Source organism: Sceloporus undulatus, chromosome 3, assembly GCF_019175285.1.
Source record: "Sceloporus undulatus isolate JIND9_A2432 ecotype Alabama chromosome 3, SceUnd_v1.1, whole genome shotgun sequence".
NCBI classification, from domain to species: domain Eukaryota; kingdom Metazoa; phylum Chordata; class Lepidosauria; order Squamata; family Phrynosomatidae; genus Sceloporus; species Sceloporus undulatus.
Window position 1 is genome coordinate 163618260 of NC_056524.1, and position 23656 is coordinate 163641915.

Consider the following 23656-nt stretch of genomic DNA (forward strand, 5'->3'; position numbering starts at 1 on the left):
CCTATTTGGGTTTTTTTTTTTTAATGAGAGCTTTTCCTTCCCTCCTTACAGAACTGAATAAAAACCGAAGAAAACTGTTTGACCCCTCCAATATCCGTGCCTCGTTTTTAGAAGGCGGTGCTAGTGGAAGGTTGCCACGTCAGTATCATTCAGACATTGCTAGTGTGAGTGGCCGCTGGTAGCAGTAAATGGAGGCTCTCACTGTTGACTGCACAAAGGGGCATGGCAATCCTGTGGACGGCCATCACTGCACACCACCCTCTGCACTTTGGGAGTTTAGGTAACAAGGACCAAAGCCTTCTTTTCTGCACAAAAACTTGTGCCAAAAGAGAGAAAGAGAGAGAGAACACTTGTCTTTCCAAACACCAAATGTGGATTATGTTTTACTCATGTAGATTGGACAGAATTTGCAATAATAATATAGGGTTCTTTATTTAGTATTTTATTACTTATAATAACTATATTGTATGCACTGAATTATTTTTTTACTTCTTTAAATGGAGAATGAAGGGCTGGGATGCCAGAGGGGCATAGTATGTGGTTTTTATCAAGAAGGTATTTCTGGTACTGCTTAATAATTAATTGAGGTCTTTCTGCACTTTACGTGTTCTGATTGCTTGTCCTGTGGAAGTTATATTGTTTTCCTCTGATTTCCACAGGGAAAAAATGTTGTATTGGCACTAATCAACATTTGCCAGGTGTGTTCCCACATAAGATGAAAAAACGTTCTATAAATGGTACTAGCAAATCAAATTTTGATTATTATTTGTCTTTAACTTTGGAAAAGCCTTTCACCATCAGGTCGCTTAGTGTTGGACTCAAACCTCTTTTCACTTTTGGGAGACAGTCTAAGAAATTCTTGAAGTTAAGTTTGTGCACTGTAAAAGATGCAATGAAAGACCAAATGGACCTATTGCCACCAGTTAATCCTATTTAGCTGCTGCCTGTAATGCTAAAACTGATTTTAATGGTTGTCTGAAAGCAAAAGACTATTTTAGTATAAACTGCCACTAAGGGACACTTTATTTATAGCAAACATCTTACTTTTTAGAATCTGTACACTTACAGTGCATAAGAGTAAATTGATCTATTAAAAAGTTTATGATATAGAATGGAAGGCAATTCATCTGACCAGAGCTCTGGGCCATTGCTTTGTTTAAAACAGAGCATAAATATCATTTGACAAGACAGCACTGTTGCATTTATTTCAAAAAGGACATTGCTTACATGACTCTTCATCCATTCATCCACATAGAACAGCATAAGTTAAATAGCTGCAATTACATCCCTTTCCTTAGTTGATATAAGTTTGTGATTGTCAGCTATAGACATTCTGAGATGAGCTATTTCCAAAAATCTGAATCGACTATCACCAGAAAGAATCCATGTTGTGCATGGATAGAGTTAACAGTTGTGTTCTTATACTGTGAAAGGTCAAGAAATCTGATTATACTATTTCTGTCTTTTTGCAAATGACTATATATAAATTTATGAAGTGAGGGATAGCATGAAGTGCCCCTCTGTGATGCAATATGATGTTTCCAAACATGAATTTGTCAGAAGAAAAACATTCCCATAGCAAATATTGTGAATTACCTGTACTGTAATTTCTTATTTATGTACAATGTACAAACCCTTTAAGGTGGATGTAAACCACTGTTAACGAAGGCATTAGATTTAACCAATTACCATAGCTGTTTTTTATATATGCAAAACTGGGGTGAGAAATGGGTTTTGACACTTTCTGTGGATTATTCTTTTCTGTGGTGAAGCAAAATACACACAAAGGGAATTTTTTAAAGGTGAAAGCGTAGACAATGCAATAGTGATGAGTTACACATCTACATTAGTTACAACCATGCTAATGATGGCTTTTATAGTTAAACAGCCTCTTACTGCTACTGAAATAGCCACTGATCTGTCTCTAGTGTTTGAAAAACCATGGGACAGATTGGTACTTGTAGGACTGCATTATCTTTTTTTGTGCTGCCAAGTCATGCATTATACTGGAAACCAAATATCCTTGTATTTGAAAAATAGCAGGTGCATACAATATGGAAGGTCCTGATCTTTAAAACACTAACCTTTATCACGAATACTCCCTTTGGTACGAGTCTCTTCATTTGTGTACAATTTAGCACTTGTGTTAGCAGATCAGGACCTCAATTTGTCCATGTAATTTATATTACCAAAATTTGAAACTAACTTGGTTTTATCTGTGCCATAGTTACTCAGCTGAAGATGATGAGCACTTGCAGTCTTTCAGTTTACATTGGGCCCCCCACCCCACCCCAATAGTATTCTTCTCCCATGAAACTATGCATGTTGACATTTTCTGGTTTGTACTTAAATGCCATGTGTTATGACAGTATTATGCCTGGAAGATGCAATTAAGCTACTGTCGTCTATGCTGAAGTGAACAATTTCCCGGATACAAAAATAAAGATAGGGCTGCACATACATAAACACAAACTCCACACTGGAAAAACAACTTTCTCACTCCTTTTGATTCCACAAAAGGGAATATGACAATGCAGTTTCAGTATTGTCAGTGTTGTATTATGCACAAATAATATTGAAACATTTGTTTTAAAAATTTTGTGCCTTTATAGCGACCAGTTATCTGTAAATATAGAGCAGATACAGATTGTATTTTTGGGAGGGACGGGGTCCATTTTAGTGATTTTTTTTTAATAAATAAAGAAATGAATGAATGAAAGATTGAATAAAACGTTTAAAAATGGGAATTCTCCAAACTAATCAAATGTTACATGAAAAGAATAAATTTATATAACCCGTTTGTTACACTGCCTATTAAACGTGGTCTGTTGTCTTTTGCGTAAGCCTATTTTCAGAGGCAATATCATGATTTTAATGGGTGTGATTGTCCCAAAGACAGAATGAATACATGATAACTATAATGTATGGCTAGGTTTTGAGAGAACTATTCCAAAGTGTGGTAAGAACTTAGCATATTGATCATTATTTGGATATGGACCAAATGTCTTGTGAATAATAGTCATCTTTCCTTTTGGGTTGGTGGGAATTTTGATTGCACCTATAATTGTGAAGGTTTATAGGAAGTCTGAGAGCCAGCATGGCATAGTGGTTTGAGTGTTGACCTATGACTCTGGAGACTAGGGTTCAATTCCCAGACTGGCCACAAAACCCACTGAGCGACCTTGGGCAAGTCGCATGCTCTCAGCCTCAAGGGAAGGCAATGGCAAACTACCTCTGAAAAAATCTTGCCAAGAAAATTTCATGATAGCTTCAACTTAGGGTTGCCAAAAGTCAGAAACAACTTGAAGGCACTCAACAACTACAGTGGGAAATCTACATGCTCAAAAAGAGCAGGTGCTATATCCCTTCCTAGATGGCAGTACAGTGGACCCTTGTTATATGCTGGGGTTTGGTTCCAAGATCCCTGTGGATAACAAAATCTGTGGATGCTCAAGTCCCATTAAATAGAATGACAAAGCAAAATGGTGTCTCTTATAAAAAATGGAAAATCAAGGTTTGATATTTGAAATCTATCCTTTTTTTGAACATTTTCAAATCATGGATGCTTGAATCCGTGTGTAAGAAACATGTGTATAAGAAGGGCCAACTGTACTTCACAGAATGCAGGCCAAAGGAACTCATTGTTGAATGCACATTGATCCACTTTTCAATAACTCTCTCATTAAGGAAAGCCAATCTATCCGTGAAAAGAGTTCAAGCTAATATTGGTCTCAATTTGCTACTTATTGGTGGGCAGGGTTGTTTTTTAAAGGAAATTTTCAGATGTCATTCACTAAGGAGGCCCACAGCCATTTCCCATCACATCTAAATTTTGTATTTTTCAGTTTTATGTTTTTGCATAATGCAGGACCTTAGTGCACTTCAGTTTCAGTAGGAAATGAGTGGAGAAGGGAAAAAAAACACAAAAAGAAAAATAGAAAAATAAAAGGAAAAGAGAGAAAAGTAAAATAATCATTCATTGACTTATAGTGTGGTATGCTCCAACTGTCATGAACATAGATCTTTATTTCACGTATAATTCAACAAAGCCAAGCCAAATTATTTGGAATTTGGCCTCTTTGTAATTTAACATAGAATATCTTTTAATGAGCTGCCAGTATTGGAAGATCTTGGATCTAAGGGCTGATACCAGGGTGGTCTTAGGTTTTCAGTTTTGCCAAGATGATAAATTGTCAGTCGGTGTGGCTCCAAACCATTCTCCCAACCATCCTTCCAGTCCCCACTATTGGGTACATAACCCACCAAAATATGCATATCTTTATTAATGATTTGTTAAGGACCACAGTAATTCCTACCTTAACATCTGTCCCAGAGGAAGCTGTAATTTGAGATGTTCTTAAAAGATATACAAAATTAGTTCACAGTTGCCTACATGATTACTTTCTTCCAATGTCCAATTGTTGGAAGCACACTGTTGTCCAGTATGTTCTTCTTTACATTGCTTTTTGTGGTTCCAGAAAGTTTTTATTAAGAGAATAACATTCTCCACTTTATAGTTTCTCCAAATACTGTGAAATGAAATCCATATACTGTACAACTCTTTTCCTGTTGTCTGTATTTTTCCCCTCCTAGCTGTAATGTGCTTTTTCTTGTGTGTCTGATTTTTCCCACTGTTGTGGAATGTGAAGAGGATCATAAGGAAGCTTCTTGATAGTGCTTTCATTGTGCCTGAAAGCAATTTGGGATGAAGTTGGTAAAGCTTCATCCCAAATTTACCAACTTCATCCCAAATTGCTTTCAGGCACAATGAAAGCACTATCAAGAAGCTTCCTTATGATCTTGCAAATGAGTCGTCCTTTAAGATCCATTCAAGCATCCACAGCTTGCAAATATTTTCAAAAATAAAAATTACGAAAGACAAAAATTGATTTTGCCATTTTACTAAATGGGACATCATTTTACTATCCATTATATTTAATGGGACTTGAATACCCACAGATTTTAGTATCCACAGAGGGTCCTGAAACCAAACCCCAGCAGATACCAAGGGCCCACTGTATAATGTAAGTGTAGCTCAGGTAAGAACTAACGCTTCTGTGTTTCCTGATCTCAACTGTAGACAGAGCAGTCTTAGTGTGAACTATTGCACATGTCCACAGATATACAAGGTGGCCTATTGCCTAAGCTGTTGAAGGCAATTAATCTAGATAGCTGTAATAGGAAACAGGAATTTCCTAAACAATGATGCTGCCCTCTCAAGGACTCTTGGTGGCAGGCCTCTACACACCTATATACAATACATTCTCCAAACCTCAAAACAGTTACTTACCTATAGGAGGACACACAACACAGATGTAGACACAGCTACAAAGCCTTCCCACAAAGCCAGATGCCAATTCTGCCCACACATCTGTTAAGGAAATGTCATCACCAGACCTAATGGCATCACCCACCATGTTAGAGTTATTTTCATTTGCTCATCCTCCAATGTGATTTATGCCATACTGTCAGCAATGCCCTTCGGCTAATCCCTGTGCCAGAGGATAAATGGACATAAATCAGACATTACAAATGGGAATGCACAAAAACCAGTTGCAGAACACTTCGATCTTCCATCTCAGACCTCAGAACAGCAATCCTTGAGCAAAAAGCTACAAAGGAAGAATGGAAAGAGAAACAGCAGAACTGGAATATATTCATAAACTGCAGTCCCTCGATAATAGGTTAAACACAGACAATGGTTTCCTGGCACAGTACACACACAACACTAGCTAACCCCCTACCTTCATGGGGGCTTTCTTGGCCAGTTTTCTTTTTAAGTTCCCACACTACATTGTAATACTCATTCATATGGTTACCTTGGCTTTAGACAACGTCCTTCCCCCTGCCTTGTCTCCCAATGACCATCATTAAAACTGAACTTGTCACCTCATCTCCACACTCAAAAGGTTTTGCATTCCTATGGACATTTTCACACAGGGACTGCTTATGTAGGTCTGTCCCTGGACTTTCTACTCCATCTCATGCATCTGAGGAAGTAGACTTAATGTCTATGAAAGCTCATGCTACCAACTATTTCAGTTAGACTCAAAGGTGCTACAAGATCCCTTTGCATAAGGAATATCGTAATTGACTCTCTTTAAAATGATGCATTTAAATTAAACAGTAACATATTGAATTCAGATGCTTTCACTTATCTGGTTAAATTCCTTTTCTTGTGCAAAAAGGTTCTTGCTTAAGCTAAATTGCTGAGGCTTTGAAGATTTTTCTGTATCATATCTCAAGGCTTTCAGAATCCTAACAAACCCAAGCCTGTCAAAACATTGCATGAATAAATATACTTTAAAGCTGGGGAAGAGGTCCATTGCAGAAAACTACATTAATGTTACTTATTCTGGAAATAACTTGGCATTATACTGGTAGAAAGGTGGGATATAAATAAAATTGATTTAAAAAATGAATAAATTATTCTTAAACAGAGTTATCTTATAAAACAAAGTTCTGTGAAGTAAACACTCTGAATAAGCTGAAAAGGGTGATCTCTACATCCTGCTTGGTAAACCTTAAAAAAACAATCTACCACTCGGATCGTATTGTAAATTATAGCTACTAGCCAGAATCGTTTTAAGGAAGACAATTCAAATTCTTAAAAGGTCTGCCAAAACATTTGTATTAAAAAACTAGTTTAAACCTGCAGGGTGAATAAGCAATCAGATATTTATGAGTTGACCTTATCTACATCCACATAGAAAGACTTCACAAATTGCTTTTTTGAGTCAGTTTTAGAAATAGATAAAATTGTGAATGGAGGTGACGTGGAAATTCTGAAAAGGAAAGCACAGAGAGCACAAGATCAAATAAGCAGACTTGAAAAGGAATGGCCTCAGCAGTTTAGCAAACAATGTTCTATGGAAATCAGAATACTTCGGGGAAAGGAACTGTTCAGGTGTAATGGAACTTCCTAAAAAAGATATTACAGCAATCACAGTTTTCAATTGTCAGCACACACAAAAAAGAGAATGAAAAGTAGAAATGGTTGCCCCAAAACTACTACAGACAATATGAAAATTAAAAGAGGAACTTCATCAGAACCAAAGAATGGGCCACACACAATTATATGGAAGAACAAGCAGAATTAATCAGGAAACAAAGGTTAGTGGTGAATTACATCTATACCAAGGAACAGGAAAACAATGCAAGTACATCAGGCACTTCTGAAATAATATAGAAGTTGTGATATCATTGCTCATTGGTTGAGACTCCTGTCTTCAATATGGTGTGATAATAAATACTAACATATTTTGCAGGGCTGATATAAGGAAAGAAGACATAATAGGTTGAATTGAAAAATTCTCTTTCTCTGATTCAGCTTACTAGAAAGCAAGTGTAACTCCACATTAAAATTAGTGTGTATATTCTCCTTTGGGAAAAGCATATGAATGTTTTAAGGAAACTGTTGACATCCCTGTCTTACAGTTCTTATTTTCAACTTTGAATAAGATCTTTCCTACAAACCTTAAGGGAAAGGACAAAAGATGCCAGAACATAATTGTTTCATGTTAGTAAGGCAAACTGCTCAAGTCTCATTGACCTGTGACCTTCTTGACAATGTCTGCAAGAGTCAAGCTAAGGTTCCCACCTTTAATTTTGTACATTGTCCAAAGCATGCACACATTTCACTGCAACACTGTGGTTTTTGTTACATCATTCCAGTTCTCAGGGTAAGGTATATAACTCCTTACTTCATTCCAGATTGTCAGTTTTCAGTTGTAATATTGCACTGCACTGTGACTTAGACATTTTCCATTTCCCTTGAAAAGAAGAGCTGGGGTTCATCCTTGAAGTGTGTCTTGTTGTCATGAATGTGTGTTACAGCTCTCATTCTCATGTCAGGATGCTCAAAAGTGAGAGCATTTGTGTTGTATTTTCTCTTCCTTACTATTCTGTTACAGAGGGTGATTCAAAAAGAATTGAGCAAAACTGATTAAGAACAGCCTTGCTTTTTCACCACACTTTTTGAATCACCCTTTATATTTTACTATGCATAATACCCACTGTGTGATAAACCCTTTAGCAAACCAGCATGGTGTGCTTATGGTGTGAGACCGGGACCAAAAAAAGACTATTATTCTGAGCCATGAAGTTGGAGAGGCATAAATTCTCATCTGCCTCAGGTGGAAGTTGTGTGGATACAGTAGGAGGAACAAAAAATAGCTTCTTTGAGCACCTTGGAGGAAGAATGGGATTAAAACTGGCAAGGAAGTAAAATAATATAGGATTTTCCAGTTTGTTTATGGAGACAGTCAAATAGTTTGTTCCTGAAGCTTTTCTTGAGAGGGTAGGAAGATGCTAAATTACCTGAGTGACCAAAAGGGTCAAGCTACTCCAGGACAGATTAATAACTGAGCGCTGAGAACTTCAGTGCATCTGTTATGCATAAAAGCCAGGGTCCTATATGCAATGGTTGACTCACGGTCCTCTTTTATGGAAATTGGCTACAGATTATTCAGTTCTTGTTTAGTCATTTCTTCATCATATCCTGTCTCCGACATTTGAACGTTAAAGCCCCAGAACATCTTTTGGAACCACACACAGCTTTGTCCACTTTATAGTTACACAAACATTATGGTCTTGGCCTGATTTTAGCTTCAAGTGATGAATGTGGAAGATGTCCAGGCACGCAAGCAATACAAAAGGAACACTCCAAGGATGGTGTTTTGTGTGTGTGAACAACTCAAGGCAAGTAGCTTGACATGGTGCAAAGGATCATTAGTATTGGGGGGGGGAGGTTGCTGTCAGACCTATTTGCGTATCTTTCTTAAACTTTGACATTTATCTGTTGTTTTCACGTCTATTTCATTCCCTTTTCTCCAAGACAGAGGTGAAAAGTTCAGAGTAGTTTTTCCAGGATCAGCTTTCCTCCAGGGAGAAAGCACCAGAGAGCCTATGGAGTTGTTCTTACATCTTCAAACAGAGAATGCATAAAGGAAAATAAAAGTGTGGTTCCCAAGTTACAGTTTCATCAGGCTTCAGGTTCTATAATTTTTGCAGGCCTCGTGCCAGCAAATTCAGACCCTATTAGCTTATTTCTGCCAAGCTTCTGCTGCTTCTGTGAACCAGTGCAAAAAATCAGGCTCAGTTTTTCTCTGAAAGAATCTACACTGGATTTTAGGAAAAGAGAATTTTCTGGTCAATAATTCATTTTACAGCAGAGCTGTCCTGGTGAGAGGACTTTAGGCCAATCAGCACCCCATCCTCTGCTCCCAGTTCTATAGTAACAGTTTTAGTCTAGTCCCATCAGGATTCCTCAACAGGATTCTGTTTGTAACCGCAAAGGTAACACAGCATCTTGACTGGTCATAATAAGGACTAGTTCTGTGTAATGCCTTTTCGGGAAGCAAGCTCAGAAGGCCTCAGTTTTAACATACCTAATGGGAAGAATAGAAGGAATGTTTTCACTTTTTACAGAAACCACAGTGATCCCCAAATTCTGGCCTTCCAGGTGTTTTGAATTTTGGCTCCCAGAATCCTTGACCATTGGCCAAGATGTCTAAGGTGTCTAGGAGCTGAAGTTCAACACACCTGGAGAACCAGAGTTTGGGAATCACTGAGCTAGAAGAAGCAGCTGACAGCTACAGCATTCAGTTAAGGCTTGTGTTTTTTCAGTCAGATATTGCTCTGTGTTTTGAGAGTTAATGTTTGCTTAAGACATATACAGTATGTGGTTCTGTTTCCCTGATAAGAAAGCTAGATATAGTTAAACACATATCAGGGATATAGCCAAGGGGGGGGGGTCCATGGGGTCCCCCCTTCCGTTAGATACAATTAATGGTGTGCACCGCTGCACCATCATGCCCAAGCCCCATTATAATAGTGGCACTTAGTCTGGACCCCCTCCCTTCCCAAAATCCTGGCTACGTCCCTGAACACATTGCTGCAGAGGGAAGTCGCCAATGAAGACAATCACACAAGACGAAGAAAGGCCACAACTTTATTATAACCAAACAGTAACAAGGGAAGGGTTTACCCAAAGCCTGAGATCTGGATCTGCCATCAATCAACCCCTGGTTGGTTGATGAACCGAATTGCTTGGTCACGGCCAAGCTTTGGGATGACATGGGAGCAACAGTAAATGCCCTATCGACATGCAGCAGGTCGATCGCATGTTCATTGTTAGGCCCCCTAGTTACTGGGAGATGCTGATTCAGTGTTGCCCCTGCAGTGACCACAGATATGCCCTCAGCACTCCTGGGTCCCAAAGGACTCCCGATCCAGTGTTACACAGCCCTGGAAACCACAGCCACAATTGGTTGACCGGACAAACCCAAAGGGTTCTCAACAATGGCACCTTTTCATCCTGGAGAGAAGTAACCAGTGGTGTTCCACAGGGGTCTGTCCTGGGCCCAGTACTGTTCAACATCTTTATCAATGACTTGGACAAAAAAATTGGGGGAATACTTATCAAATTTGCAGATGACACCAAATTAGGAGGAATAGCTAATACTCCAGAGGACAGGATCAAAATTCAAAATGACCTGAATAGATTAGAAAGCTGGGCCACAGCTAACAAAATGAACTTCAACAGGGAGAAATGTAAGATACTGCACTTAGGGCGAAAAAATGAAATGCACAGATATAGGATGGGGGACACCTGGCTTAAGGAGACAACATGTGAAAGGGATCTAGGAGTCCAAGTAGACCACAAGTTGAACATTAGTCAACAGTGCGATGCGGCAGCTAACAAGGCCAATGCAATTTTAGGCTGCATCAATAGAAGTATAGTGTCTAGATCAAGGGAAGTAATAGTGCCACTATATTCTGCTCTGGTCAGGCCCCACCTAGAATATTGTGTCCAGTTCTGGGTGCCACAATTCAAAAAGGACATTGAGAAACTGGAGCGTGTCCAAAGGAGGGCGACTAAAATGGTGAAGGGTCTGGAAATCTTGCCCTATGAGGAACGCCTTAGGGAGCTGGGGATGTTTAGCCTGGAGAAAAGAAGGTTAAGAGGTGATATGATAGCTCTGTTTAAATATTTGAAGGGATGTCATATTTAGGAGAGAGCAAGCTTGTTTTCTGCTACTCCAGAGACTAGGACCTGGAGCAATGGATGCAAGCTGCAGGAAAAGAGATTCCACCTCAACATTAGGAGGAACTTCCTGACAGTAAGGGCTGTTCGACAGTGGAACATACTTCCTCGGAGTGTAGTGGAGTCTCCCTCCTTGGAGGTCTTCAAACGGAGGTTGGATGGCCATCTGTCGGGGATGCTTTGATTGTGATTTCCTGCATGGCAGGGGGTTGGACTGGATGGCCCTTGTGGTCTCTTCCAACTCTATGATTCTATGATTCTACTACTGCCCCCCAAAAGTTGTGATAACACAGCACCTTGACCAAGGGAGGGAGGGAGGGCGAGCTGAGTGAGAATGGTGCTTGGGCAAAACGCCACATGGCCTTAAATAGGCCTAGGACCCAATGAGGACCGTAAGAGGGAGGAGGCACCACCTCCCCAGCCCCTATGCCAATAAGCTGCACCCGGGTACTCAGGGCAGCCAACCAGAGGGCACATTTAGCCCAAAGGTATGCCAAGAGTTGTAGTCTCCCAACGTCGGGGAGTGGAAGGCCCGCCCTTTCTCTAGAACATCCAGTGGCAGGCCTACCCGGTACCCGCAAAGCATGCTGGGAGCTCGGGTAGGCCTGAGAGGACCCAGAAAAGATGGCTCCCCCACCCCCAGCAGCAACCAGGCCAGCCCAATAAGTTACACATAATGTAACAAACCATTTAACAAATTAAAACTGTAAAATCAGTCCAAATAGTTCAAAGACAATGTAAAACCATGTACATGTGCAGATTTGAATGAAAGGCCCCATAAAGTGGCATATCTTTCCTCGGTGCTAGTATAAATTTGGCTTTGGCACCAAGCTGACCTCTAAGAAAGAGGGTATTTCACAAGTGGCTACAGTAATTGGTGTCCTCACTGGGCCCTTCCAGCAGTTCTCTCAGTCCTCAGGCAAGCATACATAAAGAGGTACGCCTTCAAGTATTAAAGCCCCAAGCCATTTAGGGTTTTGACTGTCATCACTACCATCTTGAATTAAGTCACAACTTCAGAGTCAACTTCAAATACAGCCCCAATGTGCAGTGTACTGCAGTAATTTAATTTGAAAATTAACAGTGCATGAACTACTGTGGATAAGTTATCTGCCCAGAAAAGGTCATAACTGACAAGCCAATAGAAAGTGGTTGCAAGCATTCATAGCCAAAAGGGCCTCCAATGATGCAGGAGGATGTAGGAGTACTCCCAAGCTATCTGCCTTCTGTGAAGTCGAAGGCTTTCATGGCCAGTATCCATAGTTTTTTGTGGATTTTTTGGGCTATCTAGCCATGTTCTAGAATAGTTCATTCCTGACATTTTGCCAGCATCTGCAACTAGCATCTTTGGTTGGCATCTGTGGCTTCTCTGAAGATACCAACCCCAGATCCTGGTGAAACATCAGGAATAAACTCTTCTAGACTGTGGTCACATAACCAAAAAAAACTATATCTGCCTTCTCCCTTAGGGAAACTGCAACCCCATTCAGGCAAGGAAGCCTTTCTAATACCCAGGGCCCATTCAGACTACACTTTACCCCGGATAAGGAATCAATTCTTGCATGTAAAGTTCATATTGGCCCCGAATCTGTCACAATCCATTTTGAGGCATGCACAAGCAAATGCCCTTTAGCACAGAATTCTAGAATCGGGGCAAAAGCCATCTCTTTTGGAAAAAAAACCCCGGGTTCCGCAAAATATGAACTTGCCCCCGATCATGATCAGGTCAAGTTCAGGGGAGGGATTTAGGTCAGAGGGAGGGCAGTGGGCAGGGCATTCCTCCCCTCATTGGGGCAAAGGAGGAGAAGAAGGAAGAAGAAGCCAGAGGAAGGATGCAAAAAACGGGAATCTGACAGGAGGCAAAGGGTGACAGGAAGCAAAAAGGGGGAATCGGGGTGACTGACGGGGTCAATTCAGGGCAGGTCAGAAGGCCACAGCAAGCCAAGACTCTACTCTCCAGAAGGAACCTTTCCCTTTTTATTTTTAATTTTTTAAAAATATTTTTGGCTGTCTATGCACATGTTTTTTGCTTCGGGTAGATATATATTTAGATAGAATGTGGCTAGATGCTTGTTCATTTTCCCTTTCATTTCCTCGCTGAAAGGAGCACTTTGCAAGAGGTTTTTTTCCTTTGCAAATGAATGCTATAATGTGAATGTTACAACATTTCTCTTTCCAATTTGGCAAACTGGCAAATTGATACACAGAATGCTTTTGCTACTGTCTCAAGGAATTCAGGGGTGCCTAGGAAAAGCAAAGAATGCATGGCATAGCTTCCTTTTCTGGCATTTCCGAGGTGAAGAATTTATTATTATTATTATTATTACATGCGTATGAGGCATTCTGAGGTGGCAAGGAGGGGGGATACAGGATGCAGAGATGGCATTAGCTTGCATTTTGTGGTTGAAAATGGGGCCAAGGGCAGATCTTAACCTGCACTGACCCAAATGCCCACAACATACACACACACACAAACAAACACACACACACACACACAGAGAGAGAGAGAGAGAGAGGAAGTCTTTAAATTTGACAAAATGTGCGCATTCTGGTGCCTGGTTCTTTTTTTTAAAAAGGAGGGGAGAAACACATTTCCGATGCCCCAATGAGTGCTGGAAACATCACCTATGATGATCGCGGAACTGAAATTTGATTGACAGCAGGCGCCTTCATGTTAACCCCAATTTCTCCAAGAGGGCATTCAGGTTAAAATACCCCTGAATTGGTAGTCAGCACGTGCTTCCAGAGGGATTCGGGGAGGGGGAAACCGAAGCTTCCCAGTTCCTTCCAGCGCAAAAGTGCCAGTGAGAATGGGGCCCCAGAATCATTAACCACCAGCCCACAGAGTTGCTGTCATCAGCATTCAGCTTAATTTTATTGACTTCATCCAGCCCATTCCAGCATCCATTCCCTCCATCATTTCAAAGATACAAACCAGGATGCATGTGGCCAAGCAATACCAAAGTGTGCTCAAGGTGGTAAAGGTAATAAATGAGGAGGCGCGCACAAGCTAGGAAGAGCTGCAGCAGTTTGCTTTTGCCTGAACCTACAGGGAAAGGGGAGATTCTAGCCCCTTCCTCTCTTGTCCTTCCAGCTAAGTTAATTGAGTGCAAACTACTTTTGCACTTTGAAATCAATTTGCACCAGCTGAAGTAAGCCAAAGAGGAAAGTGGGAGGAGGGGAGAGAAACAGCTGAAGCAACACAAGAGTCACCAGGGGATTAATCAGGACTGTATGTGCCAAACTGGGATGGAGAGTATGAGCATCCAGGTGCTGATCCATTCCCTGGACCACTCCAGGTGATTCTAATGACAAAGTGTAGATGAGTGTCATCAGCACATTCTAACTTTTGGTAAGGGCCAGGGGTGGGTTTACTTCAGGGAGTAAAATGAGGTCATGTTCCTTCTCCAAAAAAAATAAGTATTCTCTGCCCACCCAGATCCTGTCTGAACTTGAAAGCTAAGCAGGTTCAGCCCTGGTTAGTACTTGGATGGGAAACTGCCACCAAATACTAGGGACTGTAAAGTTATATTTCATAGGAAGGAACTGGCAAAACCATCCCCAGGTATTCCTTGCCCAAGAAAGTACAGTGAAATTAATGAGGTCACCATAAGTAAAGAGGCAATGTGAAGCCACATACATACACACATGCACACTCAATGCAATTTTCCATCAATCCCCAAATTTCTAGCATTGCAGTAACTTAAAATTTCAAATGAGCATTTAGAAATATAGTTTAGGGCTCTCAAAGAAAAGGGGCCCACAAGATTACCAAGGGAATGTGATCACAGCAAAAGAAAGGATTATAGATAGATGTTAATGATTTCCAATGTCTCACTCTCTGCAATGCTGGAAATTTGAGGACTGCAGGAAAACTTGGGAGGGGGGAGGATTGGTATGTGGGCATTGCTTTCACTTTGCCCCTTCATGGCAACATCCCTGAGAGGAGGAGGAGGGTTCTTAAAAATAACCTGCGCAGCCCATGCCATTCTGAAGTGAGCCAAAGCAATGAGCTTTCAAAAACGAAAGCATTTGATGAAAATAACAAAGCTGACATTAAACTTAACTGGATGTCAACTGCACACAACAAATATTCAGTTGATATTTCAGTTCATGTCTGGAAAGGAAATTCATTTTATGTCTTTAAGCAAGCAACAGACATACTAAATTTTTACCCAAGTTTCTCCAACCCATTATAGGTATCCACAAGCAAATGTAACAGTGAATACTTTGCAGCTTTAGAAACAAATGCAGATGTCCAGTGCAGAACTCACTGATGTGGTTTGCCGGCAACAGCAGATGGCAGAGTGTTTCCACACAAGGTGATTTGAGAGCTAAGCTAGGATTCTTCCACTCCCCTGCTGGGGAAACAGATGGGAGTACTGGCTGGAAAGGAGGACACGACACTGCTGTGGTATGTGGTGCCTAGTGCTGCCTTTGATGGCCGGCCAGGTAGCACTAGAGAGTTAAATAAGGTTGAACAAAGTAGAGAGAAATCTAAGCACATAGTAAAAACGTATCAAGGACTGGCAAGGGGGAATTAATGGTCATCCAGATCCTATGCCTGCTTTCTTAGAATCCAGTCCTACTTCAGATCTGAGTTGTTTTCAAATAATTGTGCACAGGATGGCAACCACCAGGCAATGTCAGTGTGCGACTGATGCATGCTGAAATCATTAGCATGCGCAGAGTATAAAGACAGAGGATGCCATCATTCACATCTGTCCCCCATTCAGTGCAGTTAGAGAGGCATGCTTGTTGTCTCTTTTCCGCATTTTTGCTATGTTAGTCCAACCCCTGTGGTTCTTTTAATATTAATCAGAAACACAAGATCCTATGAATCCAGTACAAACTGCACCTAGCTTTTAAAAGCCTTTTTGTTAGAAATTCAGCAGGTACAGATTCCTTTAGATAAGGGATGCAGTGTGTTTGAAAGCTCCCTCATGAATAAAATATAGAGGGAGAGTGGCTGAACATGAGTTAGTATAGTGAAAGCCCAGTTTCAACCCTGGCATCTCCAACTAAAATCAAAAAGTAGTAGGTAGCAGTTGATCTCAGAGACCCCTGCCTGAGATCCCAAAGAGCTGTTTCCAATCAGAGAGAGATAGATCAATGGTTTAAGCTTCCTATGTTCCAACTTCCAGTATTCTGACCAGAAAATACAAGAGCATTTGGGATAACTCACAAGTATCTGACCCTTACTTTCAGAGCTTGGAAATGTTTCTGTTTTTCAACTATAGTTCCCCAAATCCTCCATTCTGGGAGATGTCATCTATTTTTTTCCATATGGCCTTGGAAAAAAAGTATTCTAGAGTCCAGGAAATAAAATTTGAATTCAGTTAGCAATACAAAAAGGTAGTTCCTGAGATCCAAGGTGTTACACATGTTTCTTTACTTGTGTTCATGTTCTGGAAATTCTACAATTATTCCTTTCGCCTATTAGAAAATGTTAACCACCACATTTTTGCTTTCCTAATGAAAACCTTGAGCATAACCTGTATCTTTGGCTGGTAAATGGAAAACATGGTGTTTTGATTTGCTCTCCACTTGTCAGTGTTTCAAGAGCAGTGCTGCTGAGACTAAGGGGGCAGGAAAGGTTGGATGAGAGGGAACAGCCAATTTACAGTGTCATGGTGTCCCTGTTATTATTTGCAAATATATAAGTGCAGTGGAAGCAAACAGGTTTCTAAAACTAGACAACAGATCTCCAGAGAAATACAGTATGTCTCTAGCCCATTTCCTCCCACACACACTTGCCAGAGTTGCACCCGTATTTCACCTAATTCTAAGAAGATGAGACTCAAACCAGATTAAACAGCTGCTTTTTGTCAGTATGAAAGCTAATCTGGGATTAGTCATAGTTTGTTTAACACGCAAAATCATTCTCAAAGGATTAGGTTCATTCACTTGCTGCTTTGGAGTAGTCCTGAATCCAGGCTGTCTCCTAAATGTGCTTTAGTACAACCTTGTGCCGGTCTGCCATTTGTACTTTTGGAGAATATAAATTTGGCTACTGCTACACATTAGATTATTGCAACAACCACTGCAAGGACTGGTTGTCTTGAGACTGCAGTGGGTACAATATTCTATGGCCAGACAATGTGTTGAGCGGCTGTTTCCTGGAACATGACACTCCAATATTTACTGTTGTTGTGTGCCTTCGTTTCTGACTTACGGCAACCCTATCATGGAGTTTTCTTAGCTAGTTTCTTCAGAGGGGGTTTGTAATTGCCAAACTCTTCGGAAACTTCAGCGGGTCCAAAATGCCACAGCTAGAATACTGACCAGAGCCAGTTATAGGGAGCATATAACTCCTTTGTTGAAACAGCTTCACTGGCTACAGGTTCACAGTTCAAAGTGCTGATCATGACCTATAAAGCCCTACATAGCTTAGGTCCAGACTATTTGAGAGACCATATCTCCCCATACGAACCACCTGGATAGGATCCTCAGGAGAAGGCTTTCTTTCGGCCCCACCACCATCCCAGGTTTATTTGGTGAGGACATGAGAGATTGTATGTTTAAAATTTTAACTTTTTACTGTTTTAATTAGGCTATTTTAATTGTTTTTTAAAATGATGTTTTAATGTGTTATATTGTGACCTGCCTTGGCTCCCTTTTTTGGGAGAAAGGTGGGATAGAAATAAAATAAAATAAATAAATACTCTGAGGCTGAGAGTGTGTGACTTGTCCAAGGTCACCCAGTGGGTTTACATGATGTAACCAAGATTTGAACTTTGATCTCCAGAGTCCTAGTTCAGTGCTCAAACCACTGTGCCATGCTCACTTCCAAATGGTTTCTGCACCCAGTGATGATGATATTCATTTATATTATTTGAATATATTAATATATAATGTATATTAATTAAAATTAATAAATGTATTAATTAAAACCAGTACAGATTAAAAACCACACAAAAAATTGGAATTTATACATTGGTATTGATCTGTACCTCCCAGACTAACATAAAGGTGGATATGCATTGGATTTGCATTTCCTGACTGATCAGACAAAACTCATAGCTCAAAAGAAACCTTACAGTGTAGGTTTACAATGGGGGCACTACATTTTAAAGAGATAAACTTAGAAAAGTGTATTCTTAAAAATATTAGTTTGAATGCACATTTACATGCAGATTTTTTTTAAAAGATTGTAGATTACTGTAGGACCAGAACTGAATAAACTTGTGGGTGAACATGTGAGATTAGACATGGACCAAAACTAGACTGATTCACCCAGGTCTAATGCAAAATATTGACTATCACCTTTAAACCCTCAAGCACTTTGAGACCAGAGTGTAGAAAGGAATGACTCTGTTCCAGCCATTGAAGGTTGGATGGGTGGGGAGGTCCTGTACTGTGTTTCTTATCACTATCAGAAGTACACTTTTTGTCAGTCATGTGAAGCACCGGAAAGCTTATTGTAACTCTCTGATGGCTCTTTACCGCAATCTAAGAATTGCTAGTACAAGGCACATTTTTGTGGGGAAAAGCCACCATTTTTCTGTAGATGCTTATTTCTATAAACGTAAAATTGAACAAAAGTTGTTATGTTTCCATACCCTCCAACGTTTTAGAAATGAAAACTGGTACATGTGTTGCCAAGCAACATCATAGTGTAGTCACGATGGCACAAGTTATAATGCAGAAGAACACACAGGTTAGGAAAGGCTCCAGCAGTTTGCTTTGCCTGAGTCTACTGGGAAGGAAAAGATTCCATCGCTCCTTTCCTCTCCTCCTCCTGAGTTTATTGAGTATGAACTGTTTTTGCACTTTAAACTCAGTTTACACGAAATGAAATAAACTAGAGCAAAGGGAGAAAGTGGGGGAGGAGAATATAGAAACTGGGACATTTTAAAAGCAGCTGAAAAAGTGGGATGGCAGGAAATTATTTAGCACTGTCCCCGATAAATCGGAACAGTGGGAGAATATTTAGTTCTTGGTAGGTTAAACAGAAAAGAGGGAGGAGAGGAAGGAGAGGCAAAGATTCAGTAAAGGAGGGACTATGCTAAATTTGGCTTGGTCCTAAGTAATAATGCAGGCCTAAGATGCACCCACATTATCTGGAAACTGATACCTTCCACATTTTCATATAGCAAAATATATTTCAAAGAGATCTCTTTTGCTCTTGTTCATTTTAAAAGAGAATAGCTGAAGCCAAACAGAAAATTAATTAAATTCAAACACATTTGTTCTTTAACTTTTCTAAAGCTCACAGTATTTTAAAGAACAAATATGCTTAAAGTTGATTGATGAAAACTTCTGTTTTCTTGACCTGATTCTTTCATTTTTGTTATGAAAAGTCCAAATACTAAATATGTATATCACACATACCCCCGTGTGTGTGTGTGTGTGTGTGTGTGTGTGCGCGTGCACATCCACGTACACACAATTATTTGCCCTCTTTCTCTTTCCTTTTTCTTTTTCCATGTTTTGGTTGCAAGGACACACAAAACCTGTGCTCAGCATTCTCCTGTGGAATTTAATAACCTCCCCAACATTGTTGAAAAGTGTTTTGCAATTGCATGCTGGCACATCGGCCCTGTAATCTTTGCCAGTTCCCTTCCCACGCAAGTTTAGTTGCAAAGGTATCTTGGCTTGTTGGATGCTGGGCAGTTAGTGCACTGTAGGAAAATGAAAAACATCTGAGACAATTGTTCTCTGCTGTAAAGTAGATTGTCAGTATTCAATACTTAGTGATGAATAATGCATTTAATGTATTTACCTCTACTTGAAAATTCTTGTTGACTAGTTTTTAAATGTGTTTTCAGTTTAAACAACAAAGCACAACAATGACTTATACTGTGTGTGTGTGTGTATAGTTTTGTTAAAGTAATAATAACAGACAAATAAAATAAATCACAGAGTTTAAACATATATGGACAGATACTTACATAACTGTGTTGTTCCAGTGTGTAATAAACACATTATACCTATGACTACTGTCTTTAGTATGAAAATGGCAAAGCCGTGTGTCTTATTTTCATATTGGCATCTTTTGTCACTCTCCAGTAATTGGCAGTGTAAGATCCTTGGCCCTGTTACATAAGACAGTAGTTTGGGATAATCCCGGTGTATGGTTTTCATAAAAGAAATCTCAAAGATTCCAAATTTCCAAGTATTCTAGTCATTCTGGGAATTGCACTACTTGCGTCAAACCAATATTTCTTTGCAATTGGCCAAGTCAACCATGATTTTTTTTAAAAAAAACCCTTTGCTCTTTATTACTAAGATTTCGGGCATAAAAAATAGAAGTATCAACTATTTTTCTTGGCCATTGCCACTGTATGATCTTCCATACTCACAATAGATAGTTACCATTTGGTTGTCCTTTTGAAACAGACAAGAGTCCCACTGAGGTAGGGAAGGTAACTAATTCCTTTTCTTATAATGAAATGACAAATAGTCCTCTAAAAAAACCAACACCCCCCCCCCTTACATTATTGTTTGACTAAAGTCCATTATTATGGCAGTGGCTCAAATCAAGAACCAAGTCTTGATATCCTGATAACTGGCGCTGCCATTAGGCAAAGTGAAATGGTACTTTCAAGTAGGAGATGGTGGAGCAGACAGCAAGCTAGGTCTTGGAGGAAAGAAATTATGAGTTTCACATGGCTTCTCCTGTACCACCTTTGCTAGCTTACTACCTTGCATTTGGTAGAGGACCTTCCATTGTCAGTGCTGACAAAAAATACCAGCTGGCTTTCCCCTAGCTTCATAGAAAAGTGATCAAGTGCCAGTGTGTGCCTCACCTCAGGCAGCAATGACTTGGGCTGGCCCTGTTTCTGTAGTAATGCTGGAAGAAGTATGCTTTGAAACTCTGAATAAGTCCCGATCTGCACTGCAGAAATAATGCACTTTGGCTGTGCTTCAACTGCCATAGATAAATGCTATCAATTTTAGGAATTTGTAGTTTTGTGAGATATTTAGCCTTCTTTGTCAGAGAATGTTGGTGCCACAACAAATCCCAGAATTCCATGGCATTTGACCAGTTAAAGCATGGTCAAAACATATTATTTCTCCAGTGCAGAAGCAGCCTAGGAAAATGCACCCTAGAGGACAACTAATTTTAACATCACTAAATTACATGTATATGTGTGTCTGGATGTACTTCATGGATTTATGCAAGTCGTATTTCTATACAGCTAAGCATATCTTTTTTTAAACTTTATTTTAAGCTTTCCAGAAAAAAAAATTAATGACAAAAACAGTAACAACAAAGAAACAAATCACATTTGGTACAATGAGTCATCAAATATCAAGAGAATAGCTTAGAAGATCATTTGAGTACTTCACTCTGATGGACCTCTTCCATGTGAGTTTCTAAAAATCCTAGATTTTTAAAAAGTATTGTACAAACTCATTTGATTTTGGTGAGCCACATGATGTTTTTTTCATCCCGAAGTATTTCCCAGGAACTCATAGCATAACCAGGGACTTTTAATTCCTATTTCTCAGGCCAATTTAAATTATCCCATTATTTTCCAAAATGAAACTTATTTCGGTTTGCCTGTTTTTATTACTCCGGAACCAGCTAAGATGACCACCATCAGTAAAAACAGCTATTGCTTCTAGGACACACATTTTCAACAGAGACCAAGTGAGGAAAAGAGGAATGTTGGCACCCAAATAAAATGATCCTAACTAGTACAATATTGCTAGAGCACTTTAGCATTTTAATTATAACTCCTGAATAGTAACAAGAAGTCTCAGTGGAAATGAGTGGAAATCAATTTCTGAAATGTTGCATGAGACCAGATGTGAACTGTGATCAGTGGAGGGGCAGAAGGAAGAACATCAGGTTTGGAGGAGGGAGGGAAATCAGGGATATTTTAAGAGTTTAGATGCAGCATGGGAATATGCAAGTACAATAAAAAGAAAAAGAAGCGGAAACTGTCAATACTTCCAGAGATTCCCTCTCTGCCTTCTGGATGAGCCCACAGCTCAATGGTCCAGGTATATTGTTTTAAAAAAAATACATCAGGCATGAGCATTAAATTAAGAATGAATTGCTGACGACAGCCTACTAAAATGTTAACTAAACAGAGGTTGAATTAATCTCTAAGTGTGGCCAATTTCTGGAAAGGAAGTGTAGATGAACAAGCAGCTGTGCTTCAGGGATACTGGGAGCCATCCTAGCTTCCATCCTAGGAAGGGACTTCCACAGTTGGGGAGCAACTTTGTTCTCCTTCTGCCAGCAAGTGAAAACTTTCCTATTCCATTAATCTTTTAGGAATTGATTTTGGCAAGCTTTTAACCATGTGCATGTTTTTAAGCTGTCTTGAATTCTCATATTGGGGGAAAGATGGAATATAAATGTACGGGAGAGGGCCTTTTTGGCTGTGGCACCCCAATTGTGGAATGTTCTCCCCTTGGAAGCCCTACTGCCACTACCACTGGCTTCTTTCCAGTGAAAATACAAGCGTGGCTTTTTATTAAATTCTTTAGGACACCATTTATTTCAAAATGCACATGCATGTGATTTTAAATTATTTTGTCCCTTTTCATCTGCTTTAACCTGTTAAATTTTAGTTTCTTTAAAATTTAAACCTCAAATTGTTTTAAATTGTTTGATTTTATGTGTAGGCCATCTTGAAATCCCAGGATCTGGGGCACTTAATGAGGGACCACTTCATGCTTGCAGCCTGTCTCACTTTTTAGTTACTCTTATATTTACAGTGGTGTGGTCTCACCAAACAGTGGAAGCAGAGTGCTAGTTTGTGCTGATGTCTCAAGCTTTGTTATAGATATTTGAAAGACGACAAGCTGGATTGAGGGAGAACATGTTTTGTATGCAATGTGCATACTCTTGCTAAAGCTGTACCTTGACTGGTCTGTTCCTATGTGCAAAATTCCTATATGTGCAAAATCACACTTGCTGTTCTGTGGTACTCAAGGGAAATTACTAGTGAGCTACAAAGCAATAAATGTTGTGATTTAATAATGTTGTTAGTAGTATTTTATTATTATTATTTTAGAAATAGGAACCATGTGAACTCCCTGGACAGGAACACAGATTATTTGTTGGAAGGCAAAAGGAAGGGAGCTTGTAGGAAAAGCCAGCACTGAAGAAGAAGACATTGGTGTAAGGTCTCAGTACCAAGAAATGGGCCAACAAAGTGCCTTGGAAGACTTTGGCCTCAGGTCTGACGTTCCCATAGCAAGCAGAACAGAAAACAAGCAGAAGGGGAACAAATAGAACAGGAGGAATTCTGATTTTCAGCTGGGTCTTTCTTACCATGCTTTCAAAATAAATTTCATTTGGGAAGCTAAAATAAACCTCTGTGTTTCAGTTTAACAGAAAGAAAGGTGATCCAGGGAACTGCCTGACCTGGCAACTTTTAAAATTGTCCTTGCTATTGCTGATCATCTGTGTGATTGCTATTGTAAATATTACAGTGGGAAGAAGTGAACGGGTAGACTAATTTTGTTCATCCATCCACTGCGTACTACAGAAAAACTATGATCAGTGCTGCTGTTGGCACTTTTCAAAGGGGAGCACCACATCTGTTACACAAATCCTTTATTTCACACTTTCGCTACCCCCCCCCCCTGTCTATTGTTATCACACTTATATTCTGCTCTTGATGAAAAACTTCCACTGACCCA

The 23656-nt window shown here is 39.8% G+C and overlaps 1 protein-coding gene across 1 annotated transcript in view; it reads left to right on the forward strand.

Moving 5' to 3' along the window:
• The window catches only part of BICC1 (BicC family RNA binding protein 1), a 146052-nt gene extending 143204 nt beyond the window's left edge, over window positions 1-2848 (forward strand). The window contains exon 21 of the mRNA XM_042459679.1: window positions 52-2848. Within this exon, the coding sequence (XP_042315613.1) occupies window positions 52-182 (131 nt within the window). The 3' untranslated portion in view covers window positions 183-2848. The remainder of the gene's footprint in view (window positions 1-51) is intronic.
• The last annotated feature ends 20808 nt before the right edge of the window (window positions 2849-23656 follow it).